Source organism: Rhodamnia argentea, chromosome 7 (genome assembly GCF_020921035.1).
Source record: "Rhodamnia argentea isolate NSW1041297 chromosome 7, ASM2092103v1, whole genome shotgun sequence".
Classification (NCBI taxonomy): domain Eukaryota; kingdom Viridiplantae; phylum Streptophyta; class Magnoliopsida; order Myrtales; family Myrtaceae; genus Rhodamnia; species Rhodamnia argentea.
Window position 1 is genome coordinate 12,308,906 of NC_063156.1, and position 26,447 is coordinate 12,335,352.

Here is a 26,447-nt window from a genome sequence, read left to right on the forward strand (position 1 = left end):
TAGAGAAGTGACGTGGATTTTTTTTTACTAACAAAGTAAAATAAAGAGTTAATACCACCAAAAATCTCAAATTGATATACATGTGACAAATTTACCTTAAACCGGTACGGTTGTGCTAAATTTACTCTTCGTTAGTTTCCGTAAAATTTTACCGTTAAATTGCTAAGTTAGATGACACGTTGCAATTGTCGAGTGTACATGTTACCCTATATTTGTTACGGGTTTATCAATTTGAAATTTTTCATGATATTAACTCAATTTAACGAAAACTGACAGAGGGTAAATTTGTCACATGCGTATCAATTTGAGATTTTTTATGGTAAAAAAATTAATTCAGAGTACATTTATCACGGTTATACCAGTTTAGGGTTTTTGGTGGTTAAAAAAACAGTTCGGGGTATATTTATCACAAATGTACCAGTTTGAAATTTTTGGTGGTAATAAAAAAAAAATAGTGTAGGACAAATTTATCACAGGTGTATTGGTCCAGATTTTTTCGTAGTATTAATCCTAAAATTAAAAATTAAATGGTTGGATACATTTATTCTTCTTCTTCTTCTTCTTCTTCTTCTTTTTTCCCCTTTTTCGTACATGGACTATTAAAAAAAAACTAATTAAATTCACCAAGCAACAAGGAGCACCGTCCATTCCATTTCATCTTTCTTCTTCCCCCACCTCTCCATCCTTTTCTTTTACCCTTTCCTTAAGATTTTCCAGGAAAACGTAAAGAAAAATCTATTTTTTGCCCTCGCTAACCAACCCGCAATCCTTTTCTTTTCCCGGAAAAAAAACAAGAAACCTATATTTGCCAGTTGCCACCCTTTCTTCTCTCTCTCACTTTCTCTCTCTACAACAATGCACCGCGTCGATCGAGGAAAGGGCTAACGACGACTCAGTAATCCCGCGCAGAGGAGGACAAAGGAGACGAGATGGGTCCGGCGGGGTAAAAAGTTTTCCAGTTTAGGGTTTCGCTTTCCCGCTCCTCGAGGGAATATCAGGGGAAGAAAAGAAGGCGAAGATTCTCTCTCTCTCTCTCTCTCTCTCTCTCTCTCTCTTGCTCTGTTTCATATTCGCTTCCCTCCAAAACGGCCTCGGTCGGGGGTTTTCCCGGGTAAATGAACGCGTCGGCTCCCGAGAAATTTGGTGGGGGCGGCGTAAATCCATGTTCCGGTGAAGATTTCGCCTCCGGCGGCTGGTGGTTGGTTCCGTTGTTCCCTCGGCGATCCGGAAAAATAGTAGAGAAAGATCGTTCCTCTCGGTTTCGCAGCTCTCTGCCCCGTCGAGTTCTCGATTTGGCCTGTTCGCCATGTGAGTGAACGAGATATCCCCTCCCTCTCTCTCTCTCTCTCTCTCTCTCTCTCTCTCTCTCTCTCTCTCTCTCTCTCTCTCTCTCATAATGACCGCGATATTCCGTATGCGGAAGCGCATTGAAAGCTCCTCCTGCAAACGCATTTTCGAGCGGATCGAGTTTCGAGTTTGGGGGAAAATGACCGTTGTTGAATTTTCCTTATTTGAAATTCCACATTGAGGATAAAAGCTCTGGTCTTGTCCTTTTGCTTTTTTTTTGTAGGAGCTACTCGCGTGGCTTTTTTGCTTAAGAACATCTGTTTTTCGGAGTTTTGAAAGACAGGGGAGTCCGTTCGTTGAAGTATATTGGAGCTCAATCCAGATTCTTGTGTTTGATCTACCTTGATTCAAGAACCGTCTTTGAGTAGCTTGAATTCTCATGCTGTTTGGCTATGGATTCGGTAGAGACATTGCCTTCGAGAGATTCAGATTGTTGTCATGGCTCTAGTGATGGTCGATTTTCAGCTGGTAGTGCTTGGTTTCGCAATGTTAAGCGTAAATATGATGAGCTGCAATGTAATAGGAGATTCTTGGTGCCCGGGGTTGAGTATGATTCTGTTGCGAGAATTGAAATCGAGAACGAGATCGTGGCACTGCGCGAGATGGTTTCTAGCCAACAGAAAGCCATACAGGATTTGACGATAGAGCTCGAAGAAGAGAGGAATGCCGCTTCATCTGCGGCAAGTGAGGCCATGTCCATGATTCTGAGGTTGCAGAGGGACAAGGCGGAAATCCAGATGGATGCGCGGCAATTCAAGCTCTTTGCGGAGGAGAGAATGGGACATGATCAACAGGAGATCTTGGCTTTGGAGGACCTTTTGTACAAGAGAGAGCAAGCGATACAATCACTTACGTGCCAGGTCCAGGCGTATAGACATAGAATGATGAGTTATGGGCTCACTGTGGCTGAAGCCGATGGCGAGCATAGCCTCCAGCATGCCGATAGTCAAGGCATGACTGAAAATTTTGATTTTCCATCGTATGAATATCCTCCTTTGAAATGCCACTTTAATGAGACATCTGGTCCATGGGAGGGTGAGAATGAGGTGATTGATGTTGAAAAGTTTGCACATGGTGAGACTCCCCAGGGCCGTAATGAATTGAAGGATTTGGAATTCCGAATTCACCAGATGGAGCAAGATCCCAGCAACAATCAGATGGATGGGGATTTTCCTGGCCTTGAGAACATCCCAGAGAAAGTTATAGTGGGCCAATCTCCTAGGCAACCGCGACATTCGAGGAGGTCTTCTAATGATGGTTTGGGTACATTAAATGGAACTAGTAGAGACACTCATTCGGACTTGCCTCTTGCTTCTCCGAGACTCACAAATAGCTTCCAGAAGATGGAGTGTGTTTCTGAGACGGAGAATTTCTATCAGGCAAAAAAGCTGAATAACACACCAGAAGCTGATGATGACATAACCGACAGGATTTGTACAATTGATTCAATCTATACGGGCTTGACGCCGACAAAATCTGCTCATGATCCAATCCATACAGGCTTGACGCCCACAAAATCTGCACATGGCAGTCTTCCAGAGGACATAGTTACACCAAGATATACTTCCAACTGCATCAATGAGGATCAGGATCCGGATATCACAAAGCTCTACATGAGGCTTCAAGCACTTGAGGCTGACAGGGAATCACTGAGGCAGGCAATTGTCTCGATGCAAACTGACAAAGCACAAATGCTATTACTTAAAGAAATAGCTGAGCGTCTGTGTAAGCAAAAATCACCAGAAGAATGCATGCCAGTTAGGAAGCCAGCTCGTTTTGGATTCTTCTTCTCTGTTTTCAAGGTAATGTTTCTTTTGTTTTGGTGGTTGCCCCCCGGGGGCGGGGGTGGTTAGAGGGTGGTTGTTTAACACCAATATATTGTTAACTTTATTCTGATTGATGATTCATGCTGAATGAAGTCTTTTGAATACTTATAGAAAACACTATCATCGCTATTTTCTGCTCCACTTTTTGGGGTAGTGGCTTTCACTTAGCTAACTGATTGTGGTTCCTTAAAGAAAGGGCTGTAGGGAAGACGAGGAATTAACTGCATTGCACTTCTCAGTTCTGCAAGATGTAGAGGGAATTGAAATGCTGAGGCTGTTGAAAAATAAGACTAGTCTGTCAAGGAAAGTATCTTACCATATGATTTTTGCTTGGTGATTCTCCCTAAAGGCAGAAGTAGGCAGTTTGTTGGGATATTGCTTCTTCAACTTCTGCCTTTAGTTTGATTTTCCTTTGCCTTTCCCACATCTGACCTGTTTACTTAGATTTGTTCTATCATATTGCATAATCAAGTAGCTTTGCCTGTCGGTCAACCAGCGATGCTGTTTCAACAATGAAATTGACAATTTTGTCCTTTATGTTTCTCAATTTATTTCCGTCGTTTACAAAATCTATGCGGAAAGTTGTTCTGGTTGAAGCTGAATATTTGTTTGATCTACTTCTGACGTTTTACTTGTGGTAGATTGTTCGGTAAAGATCTTGTTGGGTTTTTTTTTTTTTTTTTGAGCTAGTATTGGAAATTCTTCATGCAGCATTGACTCTTTGGAAAGGGAACTTCTTTTACTTTCCATGTTTGGTGCTGCTTTCTCCCTTGTCATAATGACTCTTATAACTCTCTCTTTGCTTTATTTGCAGTGGATTGGGTCCTTCCCCTTTTGGAGGAAGAAGACTTGTAGAAGCAAGTGAGTACTATTCTTTTTGGTGCTAACACCATGCTATGATACCTGTTTTCCTGTATTTCGAGGTGGCAGCTTCTCAATTCAGACATTTATGCTACGTTTTGTTTGTTTTTGGTGCAAAATTGCTTTAATTCTGGATTTCCTGCTGAGAAATATGCAGTGGTATGAATTTTTGAATGAATTAATAGTACAGATGTCTCTCATGTTGATATTATATAGATAGAACTTGTAAATCACTCTGCTGTTGTGCATTAAGGATTGATTCTAGCTATCACCAGATGCGGAGTTAATTCGTCAAAATTTGGGAAGTTTGTTTGTTATTCACCTCATAGAACACAAATTTTATAACTTGTTGCGGAGGAAATGGTCCTGCCATTAGGGAGCAAGCTTCCCAGTTGGTTTTTCTCCGAATAGAGGGATGTACTTTTGTAGGCCATTTCTCGTCGGCTCTTTTCCAAACACCTCTAGTAGTGACAAACTTCATGACTAAAAAGAAATTATCTTGCAATTAGGATCCGTGATTTGAAAATATTCATACTTCCAGTTTTATGTTAGCATGCTGCACATCTTCGTTTATCTTGACATAATTAATGACCAATGAGTTCCCCTGCCTGTGATCTCTCATCTTCTTCGTTTAAAGATCCTTTATCTTCGACTCGTCACTTGCAGGTACCTGTTTGGGCTATCGCCTGATTGTGTGGGCTTGCTAATTCTTTTACAAGACAGACCCCAGATGAAGCAGTGGAGATGTCTGACACGGTCAAAAAGGGTGGCGTCAACTTTCAAACTTCCATATCCATAGCAAGCCTCTCCTAATATGCAGAGAAACCGAGAACAGTTGAGGATGCCGAGTCTAAGCATCCGTCTTCTTTTTATGCATTTGTTGCTGCAGCATTGGCTGTTTCAGAGATAGCATGTTCTTATTCAATTTTTTTCATTCGATATGATTTTTCGGCTTCACTCGACAAGTGAAACATGGTCGTACGGTGCGCTCTGATATTTTTCTCACATTCAAGGTGAGGAGGCAAATACGGGCTATTTTTCAGCATATTGTTGCAGTTCTGGGAGTAGACCTTATTGTGTTCCTGCTCCATTTTACTTAAGCCTGCAGATTTTCTATCTCGTCCAGAACACGCATCAGCCGATCTCCTTCGCTGCGATCTCTGGGAGGATCAAATGTTTGCCTGCTTGACGATATCCATCTCAGTTTGCAAGACCTTTGGAGTTTAGGTATTCCTGTAATTGGGTCATCTTCTTGGTTAGGCTGGATGCTTGATGATTGATTGGCTTTTCATTTGGGTGGGGAGCAAGGGCTGGCTACAGAGTGGGCCAAACATAGAAGTAGATATTAGATGGTTTTGTGCCATCATTATTCATTGCTGAAATTAGCAAAGCAAAAGAACGCAAATGTTCCTGCTGGAAGTCTTTTACACTGGATTTTCGTTTCGAAATAAATGTCGGTCTTTGATTTAGTAATCAGGTTTTTTGGCTTTTTTTTACCTGTACTTTTGAAATCTTCTTTTTTGGGCAGAAAATCTACAATCTTAAAGGCATATATTATAGCATCTGGATTGTTATCCTATAATACCATTTTTACTTGGTCGGAAGTTCCAAAGCTGTAGATTGGAAGAGGTTTTCCCCTCCAAGCAAAGGTAAACAGCAGCCATGCCAAATTGCCGATCAATCTTTGTTTGATCTATCAGCCCAAGACTTTGTGCGACCTTTCCGCTTGTTTACTATCGTTTGACATTTTCGTGATAATATATGACGTAGTACTATCCACCGTCAACTGTTTAGCTGTTGAATGACACTGATGGTTTGACCTTTTTCATGCGTTTGGGAATGCTTTACCAAAGCGACTATTGGGACTTTGGAAATGCCTCGAGTGAAAGTCATGGGGTTTAGCACATTTTTCAAAGTGCTTTGAGGTCAAAGTTGCTTCGTCAAAAGCTCAAAATTCTTCTGGCCAACAAAATGGGAAGCTCAAAATTCAAAATCTCTGTTTACTTTGGATTTGGAGCTTTGTCAGTATTGCCTAGTCGGGTCAATGAATTTCCTAAAGTTCCTGCCCTGTCCTCTTTAAATTATCCAACCTTTAACTATACCCCCGCCCCGCTAGAGGGAGAGAGAGATGATGGCAAAGCTTGCATCCGTTTAGGCGGTTCTTGGCCAGGGTTGCTTTAGCAACTTTTTTAATTGCGTCAATTTAATCATAAATATTTTGATGAATTACCAATTTAGTCTTAAATCTTTTATCGATTTGCCAATGTAATCATTCCAGGCAATTTTAGTAGCAAATCATTGATATGGACGCTGATTATCCTACGTGGTGTGGCCGATCTTGATATGGATAATTTTTGCATTTATATATATTTATAAAAAATTGCCTTTTTTTACTTGTTTTTCCTTTGGCCTGTGGCCGATACTCAACCATGGCGGCTATCGGCCACAATCGAGGTTCGCCCTTGCCGGATTCGACAAAGGCGCTCCTCGCCCGAGCCGCAAGGGTCGAGCCCTTGCCTGTGGCCGATTGCCGACCATGGCCGAGTACCCGCCACATGCCAAACAAATATAAAATTAAAAATTAAAATTAAATAAATTGGAGATTGTCCACTTCAATGCAGGCTATGCCATGTTGTCAACGATTTTTGGGCAAAATTGATTGAAATGACAAAATTGGCAAATCGATAAAAGGTATATGATTAAATTGGTAGATCGACAAAAGGGTTAAGACTAAGTTAGCACAATTGAAAGGGTTATAATCAAATTATCTGTTGTACAATAGGTTTATGAGTTTTTTGAGAATTACCCCAGCAGAACCCGATGCAAGAGCATCCGACAAATCGAAACAATCCTTCACCTCTGATGTGATTCCATTGGCAAGTCCAGCGACATCATTGTTTATTCAAGCTAAAATTAACTATGGTTATAGCTTGCTATGCTGGGTTGAGAATAAAGATGTCGATATGTAAACTATCGGTTAGAGAGTTACCAATTCACCGAAATAATTGTCGATTTCGAAGCACATCCACAACATACCAGTGGGAGGTTGTTTAGAGCTATTTCCTTTGTCATTTGGAGACTTCCTATGATAGTTACTTGCTTATTCAACCTAGTAAACAAATTTGCTAAAAAATCCAAGTGCAAGTCTCCATGCCTTTAATAAATTTATGGATTCTTGCTATCATTAATGCTTGTTCTAGTTATTAGGAGTTTAATTACTTTCTAGTTTCCATGTCTCTTTAATATTCTGGTTGTTCTCATGAGTTGTTAATGTTTGTCTATTTTCTATGTCTGAGTCCTTCTATGTGATGAGGAGAATTCTCCATTCTAATGTAGATTTGTTGATTGAATGAGAATTTCTCTTCATGAATTGAATTGTTAAACCCTCGAAAGAGTGGATTACTCCTTGGTGGTGAACCAAAGATTGAAAAAATTATCCAAAAAGTCCTAAACTTATTACACTTGTGTCAATTCAGATTGTGCAATTCAGTCCTAAACCTTTTGACAACTTGCGAATCCAGTCCTAAATTTTTCAATTATGACAATTTGGTCATAAACCTTGCCAAACTAGTCTTAAACCTTTTCAAGAATTAGTAATTTAGTTCTTCCGGCCAATTACTCAAATAAAAGATTTAAGACTAAAATGGCAAACTTTCAAAAGATTTAGGACTAAATTGAAAAAATTTCAAAATGTTTAAGACTAAATTGACATAATTAAAAGATTTAGAACTGAATTCGTAAGTTGTCAAAAGGTTTTGGTAATTTCCCCCACCGAAAACTCTTTAGTCCCGATTGGTGGTTTAACCTTTAGACTTTGGTGGTAAGCTTTTATCCAATCTAACCTTTATCCTTGGCTGAGGAGAAATTACCAAACAAGTCCTAAACCTATTCTACTTGTGCTAATTCAATCCTAAATATTTCAATTGTGTTAATTTAATTCTAAATCTTATGATGATTTGCCAATTTATTTCTAAACCCTTCAATTGTATCAATTTAGTCCTAAACGTTTTGAAATTTTGCCAATTTAGTCCTAAATCCTTTGAAGTTCTGTCATTTTAGTCATAATTCTATTATCGGAGTAACTAATCGGAATGACTAAATGGACGATTCGTTAATAGGTTTAGAACTAGTTTGGTAAATCATTAAAAGGATTGAGACTAAATTGGCATAATTGAAAGATTTAAGATTAACTTAGCAAATTATCAAAAGGTTAAGGACTAAATTGACATAATTGAAAGGTTTAAGACTGAATTTGTATAAATGTAATATGTTTAGGACTTTTTAGATAACTTTTCCCTTGGCTAATGGTGCGTCCTTATGTCTTGGTGGTGATCGTATTCTATATTCCTTTACTGTTTCGTACACTCGTCCAAACACTTATCCCCGAAATTCCCCCATGCATCATTCTTCTTCATCCATACACCTCACCGATCGCAAACACATAACCTGTGGAAAACCCCAGCAACGGAATCACTCGCCCAAGCACGCATCAAAACGTGAGCAATATCCGCGAGCACAGGGGATGTCAATTGAAGGAGCATATGTTACAAACAAAGTAGATGGTTCACAATTTGCCTTTAGGCGTCGAAATCCGCTACAGTCAACCTGGAGAAGATCGTAGCGGCAGTCTCTTTCCATTTTTGGCTAAACAAAGTAATCGTCGCTGCGCAGCAAAAGCATGCTATTCTGCTGGAGTGTATGCTTTGCTACATAAGACTTCAAATGGCCAAATTGAATCAGAGCGGTACGTGGAATACAGAGGAGCCCATGAACAAATCTATCAAGCTTTTCCATTGCTTTCTATATTTTCTAGTGAGTGAAAACTAAAGTTTCTTCGATTGTACGTCTCTAGAGAGAGAGTGGTTATAGTATTATAATCACAGAAAAGGTTACTAATCGTAGGGAGGATTACTTGTAATTGCATAAGTACAGACTCCACGAGCAGAAGGAAGTACTTTCAGATGCTGTAACATCTCAAAGATTACACCGTGGACTCGTGTCTTGTTGGGACTATTAGTGCAAGGAGAGTGGAGGATCCAAGGGAATGGATTCGACCCATCATACATCGGATTCTTCTGTCTTTTATTTCTATGATGATTTATTTTGTGTGAATTAGGGGTATGCAACAGGACCGGACTGCCCTAAAAACCGGTCCGTTTTCAGTTCTCACGTGAACAGGTTCGGTTCCCGATTCTAAATTTTTTGAATCTGTTTAAATAGGTCCGATTCCCGATTCCAAGTGAAGACCCATTCAAGAACCGAACTGGTTTTGAAACTAGTTCTTAGCTACAATAAAAGAAATATAATTTCTCTAAGATGAGTCTAATTTTACCTTGCCTTATTTGTTTCTTCTCCATTCTTTGTTGCCTCTCTTTATTCTTTAGAGCAATATTTTCATAGTTGAATAGAAAATTGAGTTTAAAATTTTATTTTGATGAATGAGGAATGGAGTTTTATAATTTATGTTCTATGTTATGTGCTTGAACTTTTTATTGTTTATAATTGTATATTGCTATGTGTTTGAACTTTTCATTGTTTATAGCTATATGTGACCATGTGTTTGGTAGATATGGATTCATGTTGATCATCATTTACTTTGAGCCGTTTTGTCACTCCTATTATTTTGCTGTAAAAAAATGAAATAAAAAAAAGAAAAAAAAAAAATGTTTTGAGGTAGACCTTGAAATCGGAACAGAAAAACAGGTTAGGTTCTTTAATGGGGTTCCAAAACTGAGAACCCATTATAACATGGTAGGTTCCAGATTTCAAGTATAGAACCAACGCACCCCCGGAATTGATCACCCTTACCACGAATTGAAAATTGAAGTTCTGCATAAACATGCATCTTTTGAAAAAAAAAAACACGAAGTAGAGTCAAACAAGTAGCCCAATACTTAAATTGTGGAAAAGTTTACAGGTTTCGCTCAACAACCAATTTGCCAACCCCTTTAATATTGCGTTTCGTCCCTTAGGAGATCCTTAAGCTGTATTTGGTCGTTCGAATTCGGGTTGAGACAGGATATAATGAGATAAAGTAAGATTAGAAATTCCCGTAATAATCCTCCTCGTATCCTGCTAATAGACGTGTTCGATCCGGGTTGCCTTTTGGTTGGATGGCCATTCACTTCATTCCCATCGTCATCGTCATCGCCGTCACCCCCTCTCTCCTCCATTTTCAAACTTTCACTCACATCTTCTTCTTTCTCCGTCTCCGTCTCGCCCTGTTTCTGAGATGGGATGTGACTTTCACTTGGCATGAGGATCGATCCCGGGTGGATGACCCTCAAGCTCCTGAAGAACCTTCTGTTCCATGTCGAGACCATGCTCATTTCTTCACTTGCCCACCCGGGTCAACAAAAAGAACGTGCAAGTTGTTCCTGGTCATACTTCCCCCCTTGTGATCTTTGCAAATCCTCCTAACAATCTGCTATCGGCTGGCCGACGATGACGATAGGCGGTGGTAGGAGGCGACGGTGATCCCGCAGTGGTCAGAAGCGACATGTTCTTCTTGTTTTGTTAAGTTATTTTAAACGTTTTTTTTAATCTAATCTGGGCTTATCCCACTCATGCCCCATATGTTTTATCTGGCATTGTATCCGAATAAATCGGGGATAATCCGTCCCGGAGGATGTCGTCAAACATTGGATAGGATAAGTTGTTATCCTATTCGGACTACCAAACGTAGCATCACTGTTATGGAATGACCGTGTCAATATGTCAAGTTAAACCAAAATGGCTAGAATGCCATTATTAAATTTGCCAAAACGTCATACCTCGGTCACTGCTCGGTCCCCGCCTATAAGCTGGGTAGCCTGCAGCGGTGGGTCGTGACCGGTGCACCCGCCTCAGGTGATCCCCTAGGCGAGGGATCTTGAGCCCATGGTTGTGACCTGAGGGTGGCAAATGCGCAGCGCCGGCTCCGGGCACGGTACAAACCTACCCGAAAAGAGCCGTGCTCTCACCGGTACAACTTCTATAAAATTTCATGCCCTACTTGTGATCCAACTTTCACTCCCAACTATTACATTCATTCTGCAAATTTGAGCACCCCGGTTACTCGCAATATCGAATCTCAATCTCGCAATCTCTATCCAATCCTCAATCGTCTTACCATACTCAATCGTCTCACCATACTCAATCGCCTCGATTACCTATTGTCCGTTTACAATCCTAACTCTTTGAGCACTCCTCATCAAAAGGCTTAGAACCTATTTCTGAAATATCAGATTACATTGAAGTATAAACAGGACAATAAATTGCACTTATTATGTGAAACACAACCATGCACGGGTTGAAAGTCTCAGGACCATGAGATTCAAAGTACATATAATTCTTGCAAAGACAAAGTACTGAACAGCCTCCAGCTACATTGTGTTTACACAAAATGACTCACTAAGAAGCCAAAGGAAGTACGCCCGTTCTCTCTACCTGCAAAAGTACTCGATGCTAGACGATGGCGACGGCGAGGACAACCACAATAGAGAAGAAGACGGAGAGACATCCGACAGCAGCGCCGCCCCCTTTGCCGTTTGGTCATTCTTCCCGGTGAGCCTCTGTACCACATCCATGAACTCCTCCGGCCTCACATGTATGACCTTCGGCGACCTCAAGTACACTATGACCGGAGCAGCCGAACGGCTCGTCGTCGTCACTCGAGCCTTCTTCTTGATCTTGGCCGACTCCTTGCTCACTGCTAGCTCCGCGGGCTTCGGACCTTGCAACCGCACCCTCCTGCCGCCGCTCCCTCCCACGAACTCCATCCACAGTGGCGGGGTCCTAACTTTAGCCAAATAATATCGAGGAAGAGACCTGGTTACCACCTCCCTCTCGCTCTCTCGCTCGCTCGCTTGTCAATAAGCTTTCGACTTATTCTCTGCTCCGTGTTAACTGCATGGGAATTGGATCAGCTGATCCAACTTGTCTATATATGCAAGGCACCGCCGAATAACTGGTCTCCACTTTGAAGTGGTCCGGGCTAATCTTCAGTCATTATTCTGTTGCCGCACTTAGTTAATTCTGCCGGCTGCGAACTTTTATTACGTAAAATATTGTCTGAAGAGTTCTTTGACGCGGTTGAACCACCGCAAGAGGACGAACGAGAGGTGACATGACAAGGTCAAACCTATGGTGTCAAAAGTTCCAGAGATTTTAAAATGTCAACGCTGAGCTCTTCCTTTGTGTGTGTGTGTATATATATATTCAAGGGTTTTACTTTTTTATCGTTGAAACTTTGGACTCAAGAGGACAGAAGATCTGAAACGTTTGAATCGGCACCGCACCGTCTTGGGTTTTTGTTTAAGGCAGCGGGAAAAGTCAAAGGTAAATACAACCACCGAAATAGAAACCTTCACGTGAAAAATTCAAACGTAAAGAGTTCTAAGTCCGAGGTTTGTCTATCGACACGTGATCAAACCCTTGCGAGAAGGTAATTTTGCCCATCCGGGATTGTTGAAGAGTCAAAGAACATTCATCCGCAGATTCACGTAAGGTGATTAAACTATTCATAAGGTGTTAGGCCTCCGTCGGTTTCATGACAAAGGAGTTTTCGAATGCAATCCCGATAGACCTTCGGTTCTTAACGTAGTCAATGGCCCTGGTTTGCCTTGAACCCGTGGCCGGGCACCGAGCGATCTATGTGTACATCGGCACATAGGTCGTGGCCTAATCTATGACGGAGATGACTTAACAAAGATGGTTTATGATCGAGACTGGCCAAATGATACGTTGAGGCTCAGATTCGGACCATGTGATCAGGTAGTGATTAGGTTCGTGCCATGATATGACTATACATGACCCGAGCAAGCCATGAGTGTGACTAGGATAAGCTTGCATTGAGCCCGTACATGCATGAGAGGCTACCGATGTTCTTCCATGAGCGAGCCGAGGCCGAGGCGAGCGAGCCGAGCGTCCGATAAGTGGTTGGTTCGATACTAGGCAGTGGCATGGCCGAGTGTGTGTTTATATATATGTGTGTGTATGTATATGTATGTATGTGCGTGTGTGTCTTTTCATGCGGTTTGTGTCTAGCAGATGATTAAACTATAATTAGCATCTCGTACCTCTCGTTACGGCTATTTATAGATCAAAACCCAAACTATCAATGAAAATATGGGCTCAAACTATAAAAGCCTTTTTGTGTCTAGAAGGTGCTGCCCCCTTGGCACCTTCGTCTGGGCAGTTCCCCTAGAACCCACCGGCTCATCATGGAGTGTGACCCACGTACCTCCCTATCAATGGGGAGTATGAACCACACCCTAACAATCAATTAGTAACCAGCACCAGCGACCTTTGAGGCAAACGGCGACCAGCAGAGTCCAAGACCAATGGTGGCAACGGAGACGTTGATCTAGCTGGTTTTTTTTTTTTTTTTGGGTAAAAAAGAAAAACAGCTCGATCAAAAATGCGGAATTGAAAACTTTATACTTTGCTGGTTGCTGTACTTTTCAGGAAATTTTATTCAATCCCACATTTTGACTCTCTCCGAACAATAAAATATGAATCCCATTCCTTGAGAAATCTAATTCCGCACTGAACTAAACTGAGTCAAAATATTCCATCTTACCATTCTAAACAACGGTTGTAGAGCCAAGTATATACTACAAGCATCTACTTCTTTCGTGAACTTCGTAGCTAGATGTTTATATATTCAATCTTTGAGTCGTGATCGCTTGGATGAATGTCGATCTTTTAAGTACCTAAATCGCGGTACGTTATTAGAAGCATCTTGACTCGTTAAACGTGGCACCACTTTAAATTTCCATAGTCCTAAACCAAATGCTTCGAATTTGAGCAAAAAGAGAATGCGTCTCTTTGGTCAACGGAGCAGGAGTTGCCCGAGGTTGACTCGAGGAAATTATTAAGAGGTGGATTGGACTGGTCCACGAACGAAAGATCCTGTCCAAAGGGCCCATCATTAATGATGTCATGCCGATTCATCGGTGGTGGAAACTGGAGACCATTCAACCGTCCTCCATTCCTTTCTCTTAGCATTCCCTAAATCCTCCACAGTCCGGTTTATTATGCTGTTGGGTTAGCTGGGGAGGACAGAAGTTGTCCCGAAGATACTATGTCATCGAGACTTAGGGTGATCGGTTCCAGAATGAGCCAATTCCCATCCTAAAACGGGAAACTGGATCGCTAGGACCAGTTCTCGTTTGTGAAATTAAGAACCACCCATTTGGTCTTCGATCCACCTGAGAGTTGACCAACCAGTCTGGTCTGGTTCCTCGGCGGGTCCAGGAACCGGCGGTCTACTCTCCTCTTTTTCCCGCTCCCTTCAAGACTGCAGGTATTATTGCTTCGTGCAAACTACTATGCAGGTGATGTTAATAGAAAAAGCTTGTGATAAACTAAGTATGATGATCATGTCTGTGAACATAACTATTATGATAATCAAGAACCAAGTTTGTGATTTTGCCACAAATTTTGACAATTATAACTATGATTGTTAGTTTGTCGCAAAGCTCTCAAACTTCACTTTCGATTAGGGACATGGCAATTAGGTTTTCGGATGTGGGAGAATAAACACGAAGAATGAGAGATAAGGATGTTCACTTTTGTACCAATAAGAATAAAAAAAAAACAGAAAAATAAATCCAGCCCGAGTGGTCTAGATGAATGGATCTACACCTGAAATCAAGAACCGGACTAGTACCCGTGGGAACTGCCCAGAACCGGCCAGTTCGGTCTGATCTGGGTGGTTCTGGATTTGATCCATGCTCACCCTAATCAAACTGCCATGACCACACTAACCAAAGGTCTCGATGGGCCCTTCCACTTCCAGATTACTTCTCCATAACTTCAATGCCGGCCTTGGGCTACGATCCCTTAGACGATAACTTCCCCAACCCACCCCCCGTTTTCTTTCTTGCAGACAATGTCACCATCAATTAGGTGAAGCTTCTTATCATCGGGGTCACCCGATAACAAACCTCTACGAAACTTTCTCCACCTTTATGGCAAGTTTCTCGGCAGAACGTTGTCTGAAAGACCCTTTCACACGTGCCCGGACCGGATACGGCTCGGCAGATCTTGTCGGAAAGTTTGCTCATCGGCATCCAAGGCTAACGGTTTCCACGCGGCATTCGTTACGAGAACGAGGTTTTTCTTCCAAGCCGCGGAAGCAAATGAAATGGGTTCACTGTACGTGATATTTCCTTGCAGAAATCTGGGAAAGACCCTGTAGAAACGGATGAATCTCATCCGGCCTTTTTCAAGATCAAGGACCGCCATTTAATGAAACTTTTCAGCACGACAATTACCCAAGTAATGCCTTTTTCTTCTTTCTCATGTGGCCCAAGTGCATGATCCTCAAACCTAACACTCATCCATCTTTTTGTCTTTCTGATCCATGCCTCGCTTTCCTTTGCCTGCCTTTTTCATGGAGGTCTAATAAAGAATGAATTTCGAGCGGTTTCAGTAAATCCAGTCTATATATACAATTATACACACTGGAGCAAGCAACAGCCATCTAGATATGTAGAATCAGGTGAAAAAAACACGATACACTTGCGCCAATCCTTCCTAGAAAGTCATTTGTAAATTTCACTTATCGACATTTTGTGCTTTCTATAAGTTGAAATCTTACACGTCACACTCTTAGGTTTAGGAAGATCTACGCTTTATATATTTCGTGATAAGTTCTAGGACTTCCGGTTGCAATTATCCCTAATAGAAACTATTTCAATATCTGGCGCGAACCCATATAAGATCCGTATAAAATTAGGTTTGATGTTTTAAACTCTTTTCAACTTGTTTTGAGAATTTTAAGTGACCCATATTCAATCTGATTCACTAAAAATGAGTTAAAAAATGAGTTCCCAACCAATATTGCCACCCCTACTTAGAGGATTAAAATGCTTCCTAGCCCGTTTAATTAAAAATCCAGATCATTCTTTTTTTTTTTTTTTGGTAACCGAATCCAGATCATTCTTCAGCTCTTTAACTTCCAAGAAAAGTGGCCCTGCTGCTCCTGGTCAACTTGGATCGTTTTCGATTAAAAAAGAAGAAAATTTGCATCTTTGTATGTTTACTATTATGGAAAATTATTAAATCAGTCCTAAGCTTATTATACAAGACCACTTCAGTCTTAATTTTTTTTTTAATTTTATGAATTTAGTTCTAAATTTTGTGCGATATCCCGATGCAGTCCTTTCGGGCCAATTTTTTCTGGTGGCGGTTCAGTCATCTATAGTCATCTTACGTGGCACACACCACCACTTCTGTAATTCCTAGCGAAAATTGATTGGAAGTACTACATTGGTATCTCTCGCACGGGTTTATAACTAAAATGACTAAATGAAGACTGAATTGATATCTGCACAATTAATTTATGGATGGTTGGAAAAAAATTTCACTACTATTAATCTTCTTAAATGCAGTACCTGGATCCGAATTTTTACACACTATGCAGTAAGGGTTTGTGGATGCGAAGGAGGGAATAATACGCTTCTCTTTAAAGCCTTTAAGCTTATGCATGCCGGGTTTAGAGATGGGAGCTAGCTGGGAGACATCCCAAACCCTATCCACTAACTTTTGAGTCTAATTCATGTTCAATCCGAGCATTTTGCCGTAACAGCTCTCGAGTTCGGGTTTCGAGTCATCCACGAGTCCAATTCCGAACTCGTTCAATACCCGTTGAGATTATGTAGGTGAAATTTAGCTATTATCGTGTGGTCCTAGATTGCAACCCATCTATCTAGAGCTTTTTAGGGTTCGCGCCGGTCATTCTATCAGTCCCTACTCATTATCAATTAGGATGGTCGGTTCCACAAAATGGAAATCGGCACCCCACCCATTGAAATGGGAGAGTGATTGAGATAAATCGTCAATTTTCTTTCTCTTTATTTTTTGCATGTGGAACTCTTTTTCGTATCTCAATTATCGGGACGATTTTAAAATGAAGTTTTTACATCAGACGAAATCGCAATTCAAATCAGAATAATTTTCCTTTCCGCTGATAATTGAAGCATACAACGGCGGTGTTGAGGGACCGGGGTCGCCATCCATCGCCCGCGATCCCCAAAATTCCACGTGGAGGGCGCTGCAGCAATCCGGGTGGGCACGTGTCGAGCCATGTGAGGTCAGGCGCGTATCGCCAATCTTCCACTGGCGGTGACGTGTCGAGACTCGGGCTCTGTGCCGGACACGTGGCGGAGGAAGGACGGCTCGTCAGGAGGAAAAGGCCAGGAGGCTGCGGGTGCGCACGTCCCCATCACGTGACCTCTACCGCGGATTGGGCGGCACCGCCCTGTCGCCGGTCCCAAAGGAGCTTCATGAAGGAAGCGTGGGATACATATTCCTTTTTTTTGAAATTTAATATTCTGAGCCAACCCAAACGTCGTTTTCGATTCGCCGAGTATTTTAAATCTATATATATTTTTTAGCAAAAAAAAAAAATTGGCGATTTGCATCTTAAACTTAATTTTAATTTGCGACATCTATTCGAGTTTAGAACTTATAATTGTCCTTCGAGTACTAAAACACAACTAGCGGTCGGTTAATCCATTGCCGCAGACTGTTAAGATGAAATACTCGATAGATTTGGTATTAAGTCTTCCTCGTTGCATGGACAACCTAAAATTATTTTGTTCCAAAAAAGACAAGGCATAAAAATTTAGCCCTAGGGTGCATCGAATTCCATGCCGATAACAAATTCACGTCAGCAAATTGACGAGAAAAATTATCTTTAAAGCGGAAGCGTTCTTTAGTCCGAGATCGGGGAAATTAGGAAGCGACTCAAAGCAATTTTTGGACGAAGGGCTAACGGGAGGAAGATTTGATAGTAGAGTTAAAGTTGATTATTTTAAACAAAGAGAAAAAGTTTTGAGATAGATTTGAGACTGAATCTAAAATCAAAGGTTTGTTATATATATATAAAAGTTCAGGGCAGATTTAAACTGGATAAAAGAAAAAGTTGGAGGTAGAATTATAAATGGACCTACGGAGTTCTTTTACGGGATTTAGGCAAAAAAAATTTAAGAACACTCGCTAAACATGTTTGGGGAGCGAATTTCCGATTTCCAAATTAGCGTTTGCGTTTGTGTGTATCACGAGGCCAGACAACATCGATAGATATATTATTTTATTTATAATTATTTAATTTTGTATTTTTTAGGATACTTTTTAATAATATATTTTTTTGAATATTTCTACTAATGATATATCTATTTTTTTTTTTTGGGGGTCCGAGGTATATCTGGTTGAAATCTGGTGATCATGTGATGGGTCTCATTCTGGCTGGCATCATTGGGAAGCATCAGTGTCTAAAAAGGAACCAACCGCTCACGACGCAGTCTCGGTCATGCTCCATGTCGAAAATTACAAAAGCCAAAAAAAAAAAAAAGACTCACCAATCATCAAATAATTTTTTTTTCCAAAAAAAAAGGGGTCAAGAAAAAAGGCCACTTATCCAAAATGCAGCAAAAAAAAAAAAAGAGAAAAAAAAAAAGAAGGAGTACGAATATTGACCGGGAAGAAGAGAAAAACAAAAAAGGAGAAAGGCGAGGACACGTGTCGGGCGTCGGTTGTCCGACGGTGACCAGTCATCCACCAGCGGAGACAGACAGCTCCTGATCAGGAACCACCCACCAAGCACCACCAACGATGTCCTTTTTTCGGCCACTTTGTCCCACATCAATGTCACCTCCCGACAGCTATCATCGCCGGAGCAGCCGCTTTCCCTTTGCTGCCCTCCTATTTTAGATCAATCTACCATTTGGACCTCCCTCCCCGTGACATTGGGTCATTAAGTGGGAGAGCGATAATTTCACCAACAACCACTTTTAATCTATTCAATATAATCCTTCAATTTTAATCTAATATAAAATGTGATATTTAAACTTTTGATATATATTCAATCCAGTCATTAGAGACAATATTAAATATTGTCACCGAACTTAAATTGATAGAATAGCAACATTGAACTCGGGGACCGAATCGAATACATACAAAAAGTTTAAGAACCACATTAAATAAAATTAAAAGTTCAGGGGCTATTTATGTTATGTCCCGTAAATTAGAAGAAGAAGAATGTATTTCGTGTGTAGGGAGAGTAGTAAGCTAATCAGAAGTGAGATTTTAGAATTCAAATGGAAGTTGGTAGGGACGCTATTATGCGGGTAATGCGATTGATCAATTATGCTATGTCATTCATGTAATCAAAGTATTTTCTCGAGAAGAAGTCCTCTTTGGTGCAAAAGATTTTTATCCATCTATAACCGAAGCTCAATCTTCTCATCTTTTTTTTTTTTTTTCCTCCCTTCTTTCTCGTGTTCGTTACAAGTTTGTCCGAGTCAAGCTCCAGTAAGTATGTTAGTCTCTGAATTTTTTCTTTCTAGCGGATGCTGTAATAAAGTCGCTAATCTTCTTTATTCGACCACTCGATATGGTAAACTTTCATCCCCTTGTAATCGATGCACTTCGATCAAGATTTCACCGATTTTATGGAGAAATGCCGTATGGAGGATCGTTACGTGACCGTTTTTGCATTTCGCGGGACAAGTAGTTGAATTCTAGTTAAAGTTCATAAACCACAAAGAAATGAAAGCATCATGCATCGAGTAACTGAAATCGAAGTTCAATGACCTCACCGATGAAATTCGGCCTCCGATGTTCCCAACCTATACGTAAATTGAACCGATAAGTGTTCTTTACTTATATTTTATCCTATTTGCCGCGATGGAGATACATAATCATCTAAATCAATAGACCGCAAATTTTCTATGCTTGAATGCTATTGAGTTTGGAGAATGCCTCTCTTGGGGTGCGAGGAAGGCGCACCTAATAAGCTGGGATTAGATTTGCAAAGGGAAGGATCAAGAGGACTCCGAGCGCACATGATAACATATATGGAGTAGAATTTCTGATTTAAAAGTGCTTCTAGAGCACAAATCTGTTTGATAACTCAATTTCTCGAACGGAAATTCGTTTGGTTACACAACTTCATTTTTCTACTTTCGAAATACATTTTTTTTCGCTCCATAAGTAATTTTGGAGCCACTTGAATAAGTAAACAAAAAAAAAAAAAATTCTACTTCTCTCTCGAAATAGAAAAAATCAACGTCTGCTCAGAAGCTGAAGTAGAAAAATCAAATTCCCGGCCAGAGCAGAAGTGTCGCCATGCGCACGCTCCTAAGCTTTCGAAAAAAGGGATGAAAGGGACAAAGCCTCTTTTGTGGGCTGGAGATTCCTCATGGAAAAGGATAAGATCATAGACGATGGTGCAGCATAACAAATGATGCCCCGTGCCTAGCCGCGGTGTGCAATACCGTTCGGAAGGGGAACGGTGAACAGCTGGAACGATGTGAACGAAGCTGTGAAGTGGATGGTAGGGAATCCCAATCGTTGGATGATGATGGAAAAAACCCTTTTGGATCCCGTTCCTTTCCTTAAAAAAAATGACCGGGTCTTTCGAAAGATACTTCTCTCTAAAAAGTAATTATTTATATCGCTCGAAATAATTAGTCGACGAAAAAGTAATTGCAAATATCTTGCTTATATTTCACGGCGGTTATAGCTCATTTATGAAATCCGATGATAGTTTGGACTCAACACGATGCAGCTCGTCCTTATTTAACCTCGTTTTTATAGCATATGTTTGATGATAAATCGCAACAATAATAGCAATTATTCGATATGACAATGATAATGAGATCTCCTCTTAGAAGACCAAAAAATGTGGTCGGAAATAGCTTGGTGGGCGTGCATTCTCGTAGCTGTCACATGGAACAATCATGTGGGAGCATGCGGGGCATTGCCCTTTCAACATCTACTTTTGAATACGCAACATCTATCAAGATTGTTTCTAATGACGGAACTAATATATAAATGATATGAAAAAAAAAAAAAATGAAACGAGATGTTTAAATACGTAGAAAATATTTAGCCAGTTCGACGACCCCGATAAAAATATGCCGGTCTCTAGAAAAAAAAAAACCTTTATATATACATCTAAATGAAAAAAACAAAAAATTATTGCAAATAAAGATGGTGTACAATATTGAGTCATCGGATGTTCATAATATAAATGTCGGTCAAACGAAGACAAATGATTATTTCGACCGTAAGGCTTCATAAATTCTTGTCGATCCTAAGCTAATGACTAAGTCTAATATTTTGCCACTACTTCCTCTATTAAAACGAAAGCCGTTCAAGCCCATGATGCATCGTAAATCTTATAATGATTTGTTAGGTTTCTAAGTTGACACGAGATGACACGAGAACTTGTCTATTGACAATAAATATTGTCAATACATATGTCTATATATACGATATAATTCGAGCATGAAGACAAGCAAGGGGAAAATGGCAATGAGAAGTAGATTGGATAATCTTTTGGAGAGGGTGATGACAAGGGAAAAGTCGGGAGGCTAATTAGTTCTATGCTTTATGGTACAGCAAGGTACGTAGCAAGGTCCAAAACAGAATTTTTTTTTTAAATGGTCCAAACAGCAAAATCACAATGCCAAAATTTGTAATGTCACTCTCAGCCACATCTTTCGTTTTAATTGCCAATAACGTCTCAGCTAGGGGAAAGCTGGAAACACGAAGATGTCCTTCGTCTCTAGTGCATTGTATGCCCCCGAACAGGTCCCGTTCATCTGTACTCGGGGAGTTGATGACAATTCGCAACTTTTATCGTGACACCGAAGAAGAGGTCGAACCAATACTTAAATTCTGTCCTATTCAATCTTGATTGTACATTACAATCCTATACTTTTTTTTTTTGGTCGGGTACAATCCTGTACTTCATTTGCTAAAGTTCCTTCACTAAGGTGTTAGTTTGCCAACGCTAAATCATCTAGTATTTCTGTTTTTTGGTCAGATAAATCATCTAGTTTAAAGAGTAATATATAGAGTTTTGCATGTTGCCCTCCTAATTGGGATTGTATAAGTACCGGCATGGATGGCCTGTCCTTAGCTAAATCGAAAAGATGAACCGTTTGGTCAGGTCCTTCTTTACTTTCTTTGGCTATGACGGGGGTTCGGAACTCTTTTACCACCCAACTAATCCTTGCCAAGTATCAGCATTCTTGATATGTTGTGTTAAGGAGCACGTGCCAGGGTATTAAGCGAAAGAAATCATGCAAGTGTAGGACGGCCGGTGACGACGACGTGGCGGTGGCTGGTGATGACCGGACCTCCACATCATCAATTTTCTAGCGAAATTTAATCGGAAGGATTACATTAAAATTTCACATAAATGTCTAGGACTAAATTAGCAAAATTCGAAAGTTTGTGATTGAATTGGCATCCGTACGATAAGCTTAGAATTGACGAGACAATTTCCACTTGAAATCTCGGTGTCTAAAGACGGACCGTTTTTCTTGACTTGAACTAATGTTATGTGAAGTTAATCCCAAATAACACCGCTAAGTACAATAGCAAAGAAAAAATAACATGTCCAAGTTTGTAACTACGACTCTCGTTATAACATGTCCCCCCGGTTTTTCAATGAGGCTTTTGATTACATTTGGGCATTGGATTTCAAATGATAAAAACAATAGACAGGCGAGGCTTTTAATTTGCTGCAAAAGAAGAATGAGAATGTTTGTATTTCTAAAGAAATTTCCCATAAATTCACTTACAAAAAAAGTCATAAGGCCATTTCCTCCATCAATTTACGAAGAGATTTCTATTCACTTTATCTAATCACAGTTATCTTTATCACGAGTCTTCCCTACGAGTTCTATTCTTCATATTTGAACATTTGCCTTCATTTTCTTAGTAAAAATCGTGTTTTTATTATGCGTTAATGAATTATTTTTTTTAATAATTTGATGGGAAAATTGTCCACAAAGTTATAAACATAGTTTGAACTCATCACGATCCAACTCTTCCTGATTTAACCTTGTTTTTATAGCATATATTTGATAATAATAATAATAATAATAATAATAATAATAACAAGAGTTATTTAATGTGACGCCATTTTCTGACCAAAAAAAAAATTATGACGCCATTTTGATTTTGGCTAAGTTACAATTATGATACCACTCCCCCCAATTTAAGATAACTATTTCCGAGATCTCCTCTTAGAAGACCAAAATGTTGGCAAAAATAACTTAGGGGGCATGCATTCTTATCGTTGTCACATGGAACAATCATGTGTGAGCATGCAGTGTTCAACCACAAGACTTAAGATATTCTCATCTAGAAATGCATGTCCCAAGCTAACATTCCACAAATATGAAATAACAACATCACATGAACAAAGTGATATAGTTTTGATTCGGTAATCTTGTACAAAGTAAAGTATAACGACTAATAGATTGATACTTACTTCCTCTGGGAAAAGTACTAAAAAAGTCCTAACCCTTTTAATTCGACCAATTTAGTCCTAATCATTTTGCATTAGTGCCAATTCGGTTCATTCCGCCAACTTTGGTTGGAAATTGCTGACATGGATGCGGTCGTCCTATGTGTCACGATTGGCGCCGACATGAGCAAATTCTACAAATTTGTCACATTTTTCCTGATTTTTTTCTTTTTATATTCATTTTGGCCAGTGAGAGCCGCCAAGCCCCCCTTGCCAATTTCGACGAGCGTTGAATCCTCAAAGTGACCCTCGCCTTCCAAAATGGAAAAAAAAGAAAGATAAAAAAAATCAGAAAAGTAAAAAAAAAACTGTAAAATTTATTCATGTTAGCACCGCTCATGACACGTAGAGCTGTTGACACCTATGTCAGCAATTTTCGACAAAAGATAGTCCGATGAATTGAATTGGCACAAATACAAAAGGTTTATGACTTAATTAGTCCGATTGAAAGTATTATGACCGAATTGGTAGCAATGCAATAGGTTTAAGACTTTTTTGGTGCTTTCCTCTACTTCCTCTATTAAAAAAAAAAAAAAACCGTTCAAGTCCATGCATCATGAATATTTTGATGATTTATTAGGTTTTTAAGTTGACACGATATGCCAATATATAAATATTGTCTGTATATATGTCCATATATGCATATGATTCGAGCATGAAGATAGGCAACGGGAAGCTGGCAATGAGAAGTAGATTTGGACAATCTTTTGGAGAGGGTGATGACAATGCAAAAGTCGGCAGGCTAATTAGTTCTCTGCTTTATGGTACAGCAAGGTACGTCCATGGTCCAAAAGAGAATTTTTTCACCAAAGAAGATAGTACCAAACAGCAAAATCATATTGCCAAAATTTGTAACGTTACTCTTCTCAGCCACATCTTTCATTTTGATTGCCAATAGCGTCTCAGTCGGGGGAAAGCTGGAAACATGAAGATATCCTTCGTCTCTAGTGCATTGTATGTCCCCGGACTGGTCCCGTTCATCTGGACTCGAGAGTTGATGACAATTCGCAACTTTTACCCTAACGTCGAAGAAGACATCGAACCAATGCTTTAATTCTGTCCTATTCGACCCTGATTTGACATTAAAAGTATATTGACTTTTCTTCGATAATCAAATACATATTGTTTGTAATATATGATTCCACTTGTAAAGCGAGTTCAATTCTTCACAAGAATGCCAGTTTTTACTTTTTGCCCGTGTATTATCATATGAACATACCGCATCAATTCGAGAGGGTACGCATGTAGAGACAAAAAGAAAAAGTTTGTGTAAATGAGGCCGTGCATGGGAAAAGGATACTTTTGGTGCCAAAGTTGTGTACGGAGATCACTTTGGTGTTAAAAGTTTCAATTGGATCACTTAAGTGCCAAGTCGGAGACAAAATGATCACTTTGGTACCTCCGGCAGAAATTAATACGTGGCTTTTCAATTAAAATTTTAATGTAAAATGACATTAAAAAAAAAAAGAAGTGCACGTGGATTTCTACACTTTAAAATAAATTAAAATAAATCAAATTTAAATTAAAAAATCAGGTAAAACCTAAATTTGTTTAAAACACAAAATTTATTCAAAATAAATTAAAATAAGCTTTAAAAAGCTTAAAATTTAAAAAGAAAAAGAAAAAAATTGGAGGAGGCAAAGGATGAGGCGGCGAGGGCTACAACAAGCCCTCGCCGTCGTTGTCCCACCATCGCTAGCAACGGCTAGCACGGGTCATCAAGCCTCGCCCAGGGGCCGCCGCTTGCTTAGGACCGAATTGACACTATTAAAAGTTTTAGGGTTGAATTGACCGAAAAATCAAAAGGTTCAGAGTTTTTTTTGGTCGGAAAAAGGTTCGGAGTTCAATTGACAAAATTAAAAGGTTTAGGACTGAATTGGCCAAAGTGCAACAAGTTTAAGGCTTTTTGGATAATCGTCCCTAATTTGACAGAGTGGGCCATTAGAATTCTCAAATCAAAGATGGATGAAATTGTTTGCGTACATTTTTTTTACTATATTGACGGTGCGAGTCTTGTTTGTCAAATTTACGTATGTGGCTGAAGCGAGTGAGGAACTGATTAAAAAGCTAATTTAGCTCGTCCGAGCTCTCGATAAAGCTTATTAACAAATAATTGGGAAGCCCCTTTTAAGAAACTTTCTTAGGATAACTTTCGGGGATATACACCATAAAAACTTGGCTGGTAAAATAAAATATTATCACCAACCAAAGTGATGGAGGAAAATATTGCCCAAAAGAAAATTCTTCCGGATCCATAGGATCATCATAGAAGACTTCTGCCTACTTCTTTTCATATTACATGTAGCAGCTTGATGTGTGTGTGTGTGTTAGTACACATTTAACTGAGTAAAAAGATCGAAAACCATTTTAGTGGACCATCTTAGCCTAACTCCTCCGTAGGGAAAAGAAGAAGAAGAAGAAGAAGAAGAAGATGATGATGATGGCAATAATGACGAGATGAATACGCAAGACGATGACAAGACGACAATTATCGTGTTACTCCTGATCCGGATTCCTCGCTTTAAAAGATAAATGTGCCGGAAAATAGTAACGTATATCCGAACAACAACGTAGCCTCCTTGAAATTATTCCAAATTATTAGAAGGAGAAAACGTCCCACACGGTTTTGAAACAACGTTCCAAGAAAACGAATTGGTCGATTCCCCGTTGGCGAGGCAATCTGAGACCAAACCAGCACCACGCAATCCCCTCTCGAGCCAAAGCAAGAACCAAATTCAGGGTCTCTGTCACCTTTTGGCTACATGCCACATGACACATGAGCCACCCAAGTAAAGGTTAAGCCACATTTAATGTTAAAAGTTGGGCTAAGTGACTAACTCTCCCGTCCCCGTTTGATAGCCGACGTGACGATCGCCCGTCCAACTCAGCCGCGGAAATTTCGCGTGAGAAGGAGAGAATTATGACCAAATGCGTAAGTACGTGGCGTTTTCGAGGATAAGAACAGTAAGAGTGTCATAACTTTCGTATAATGCTTACTTGAGTACCATAATATATTTTTTTTTACTCACTTAAGTGTCACGGATTTGAAAAATCGATTATTTAAGTGTCATCGGCAATTTGCCATGCCGGAAAAT

At 39.9% G+C, this 26,447-nt stretch overlaps 2 protein-coding genes across 4 annotated transcripts; one reads left to right on the forward strand and one right to left on the reverse strand.

Annotated features, from left to right (window-relative positions):
* The first annotated feature begins 1,049 nt into the window (after positions 1-1,049).
* Positions 1,050-5,503, forward strand: LOC115741913 (myosin-binding protein 7-like). 3 transcript variants are annotated; one of them, XR_007199091.1, is made up of 5 exons: positions 1,050-1,308; positions 1,571-3,149; positions 3,988-4,034; positions 4,701-5,047; positions 5,143-5,503. XR_007199091.1 is itself a non-coding variant. In XM_030675940.2 (5 exons), the coding sequence occupies exons 2-5, from the start codon at positions 1,740-1,742 to the stop codon at positions 4,831-4,833; spliced, it is 1,548 nt and encodes a 515-aa protein (XP_030531800.1). In that variant the 5' UTR covers positions 1,050-1,308; positions 1,571-1,739; the 3' UTR covers positions 4,834-5,503. The 3 variants fall into 3 exon arrangements, 2 of the variants coding, with proteins under 2 accessions (XP_030531800.1, XP_030531798.1); XM_030675940.2 differs by having other exon boundaries at positions 1,571-2,805; positions 2,848-3,149; positions 4,701-5,503; XM_030675938.2 differs by having other exon boundaries at positions 4,701-5,503.
* A 5,952-nt stretch (positions 5,504-11,455) lies between these two features.
* Positions 11,456-11,903, reverse strand: LOC115741860 (protein MKS1-like). Its single transcript, XM_030675877.2, has one exon. It carries the CDS (start codon positions 11,792-11,794, stop codon positions 11,459-11,461), a length of 336 nt encoding a protein of 111 aa, XP_030531737.1. The 5' UTR covers positions 11,795-11,903; the 3' UTR covers positions 11,456-11,458.
* Between the last annotated feature and the right edge of the window lie 14,544 nt (positions 11,904-26,447).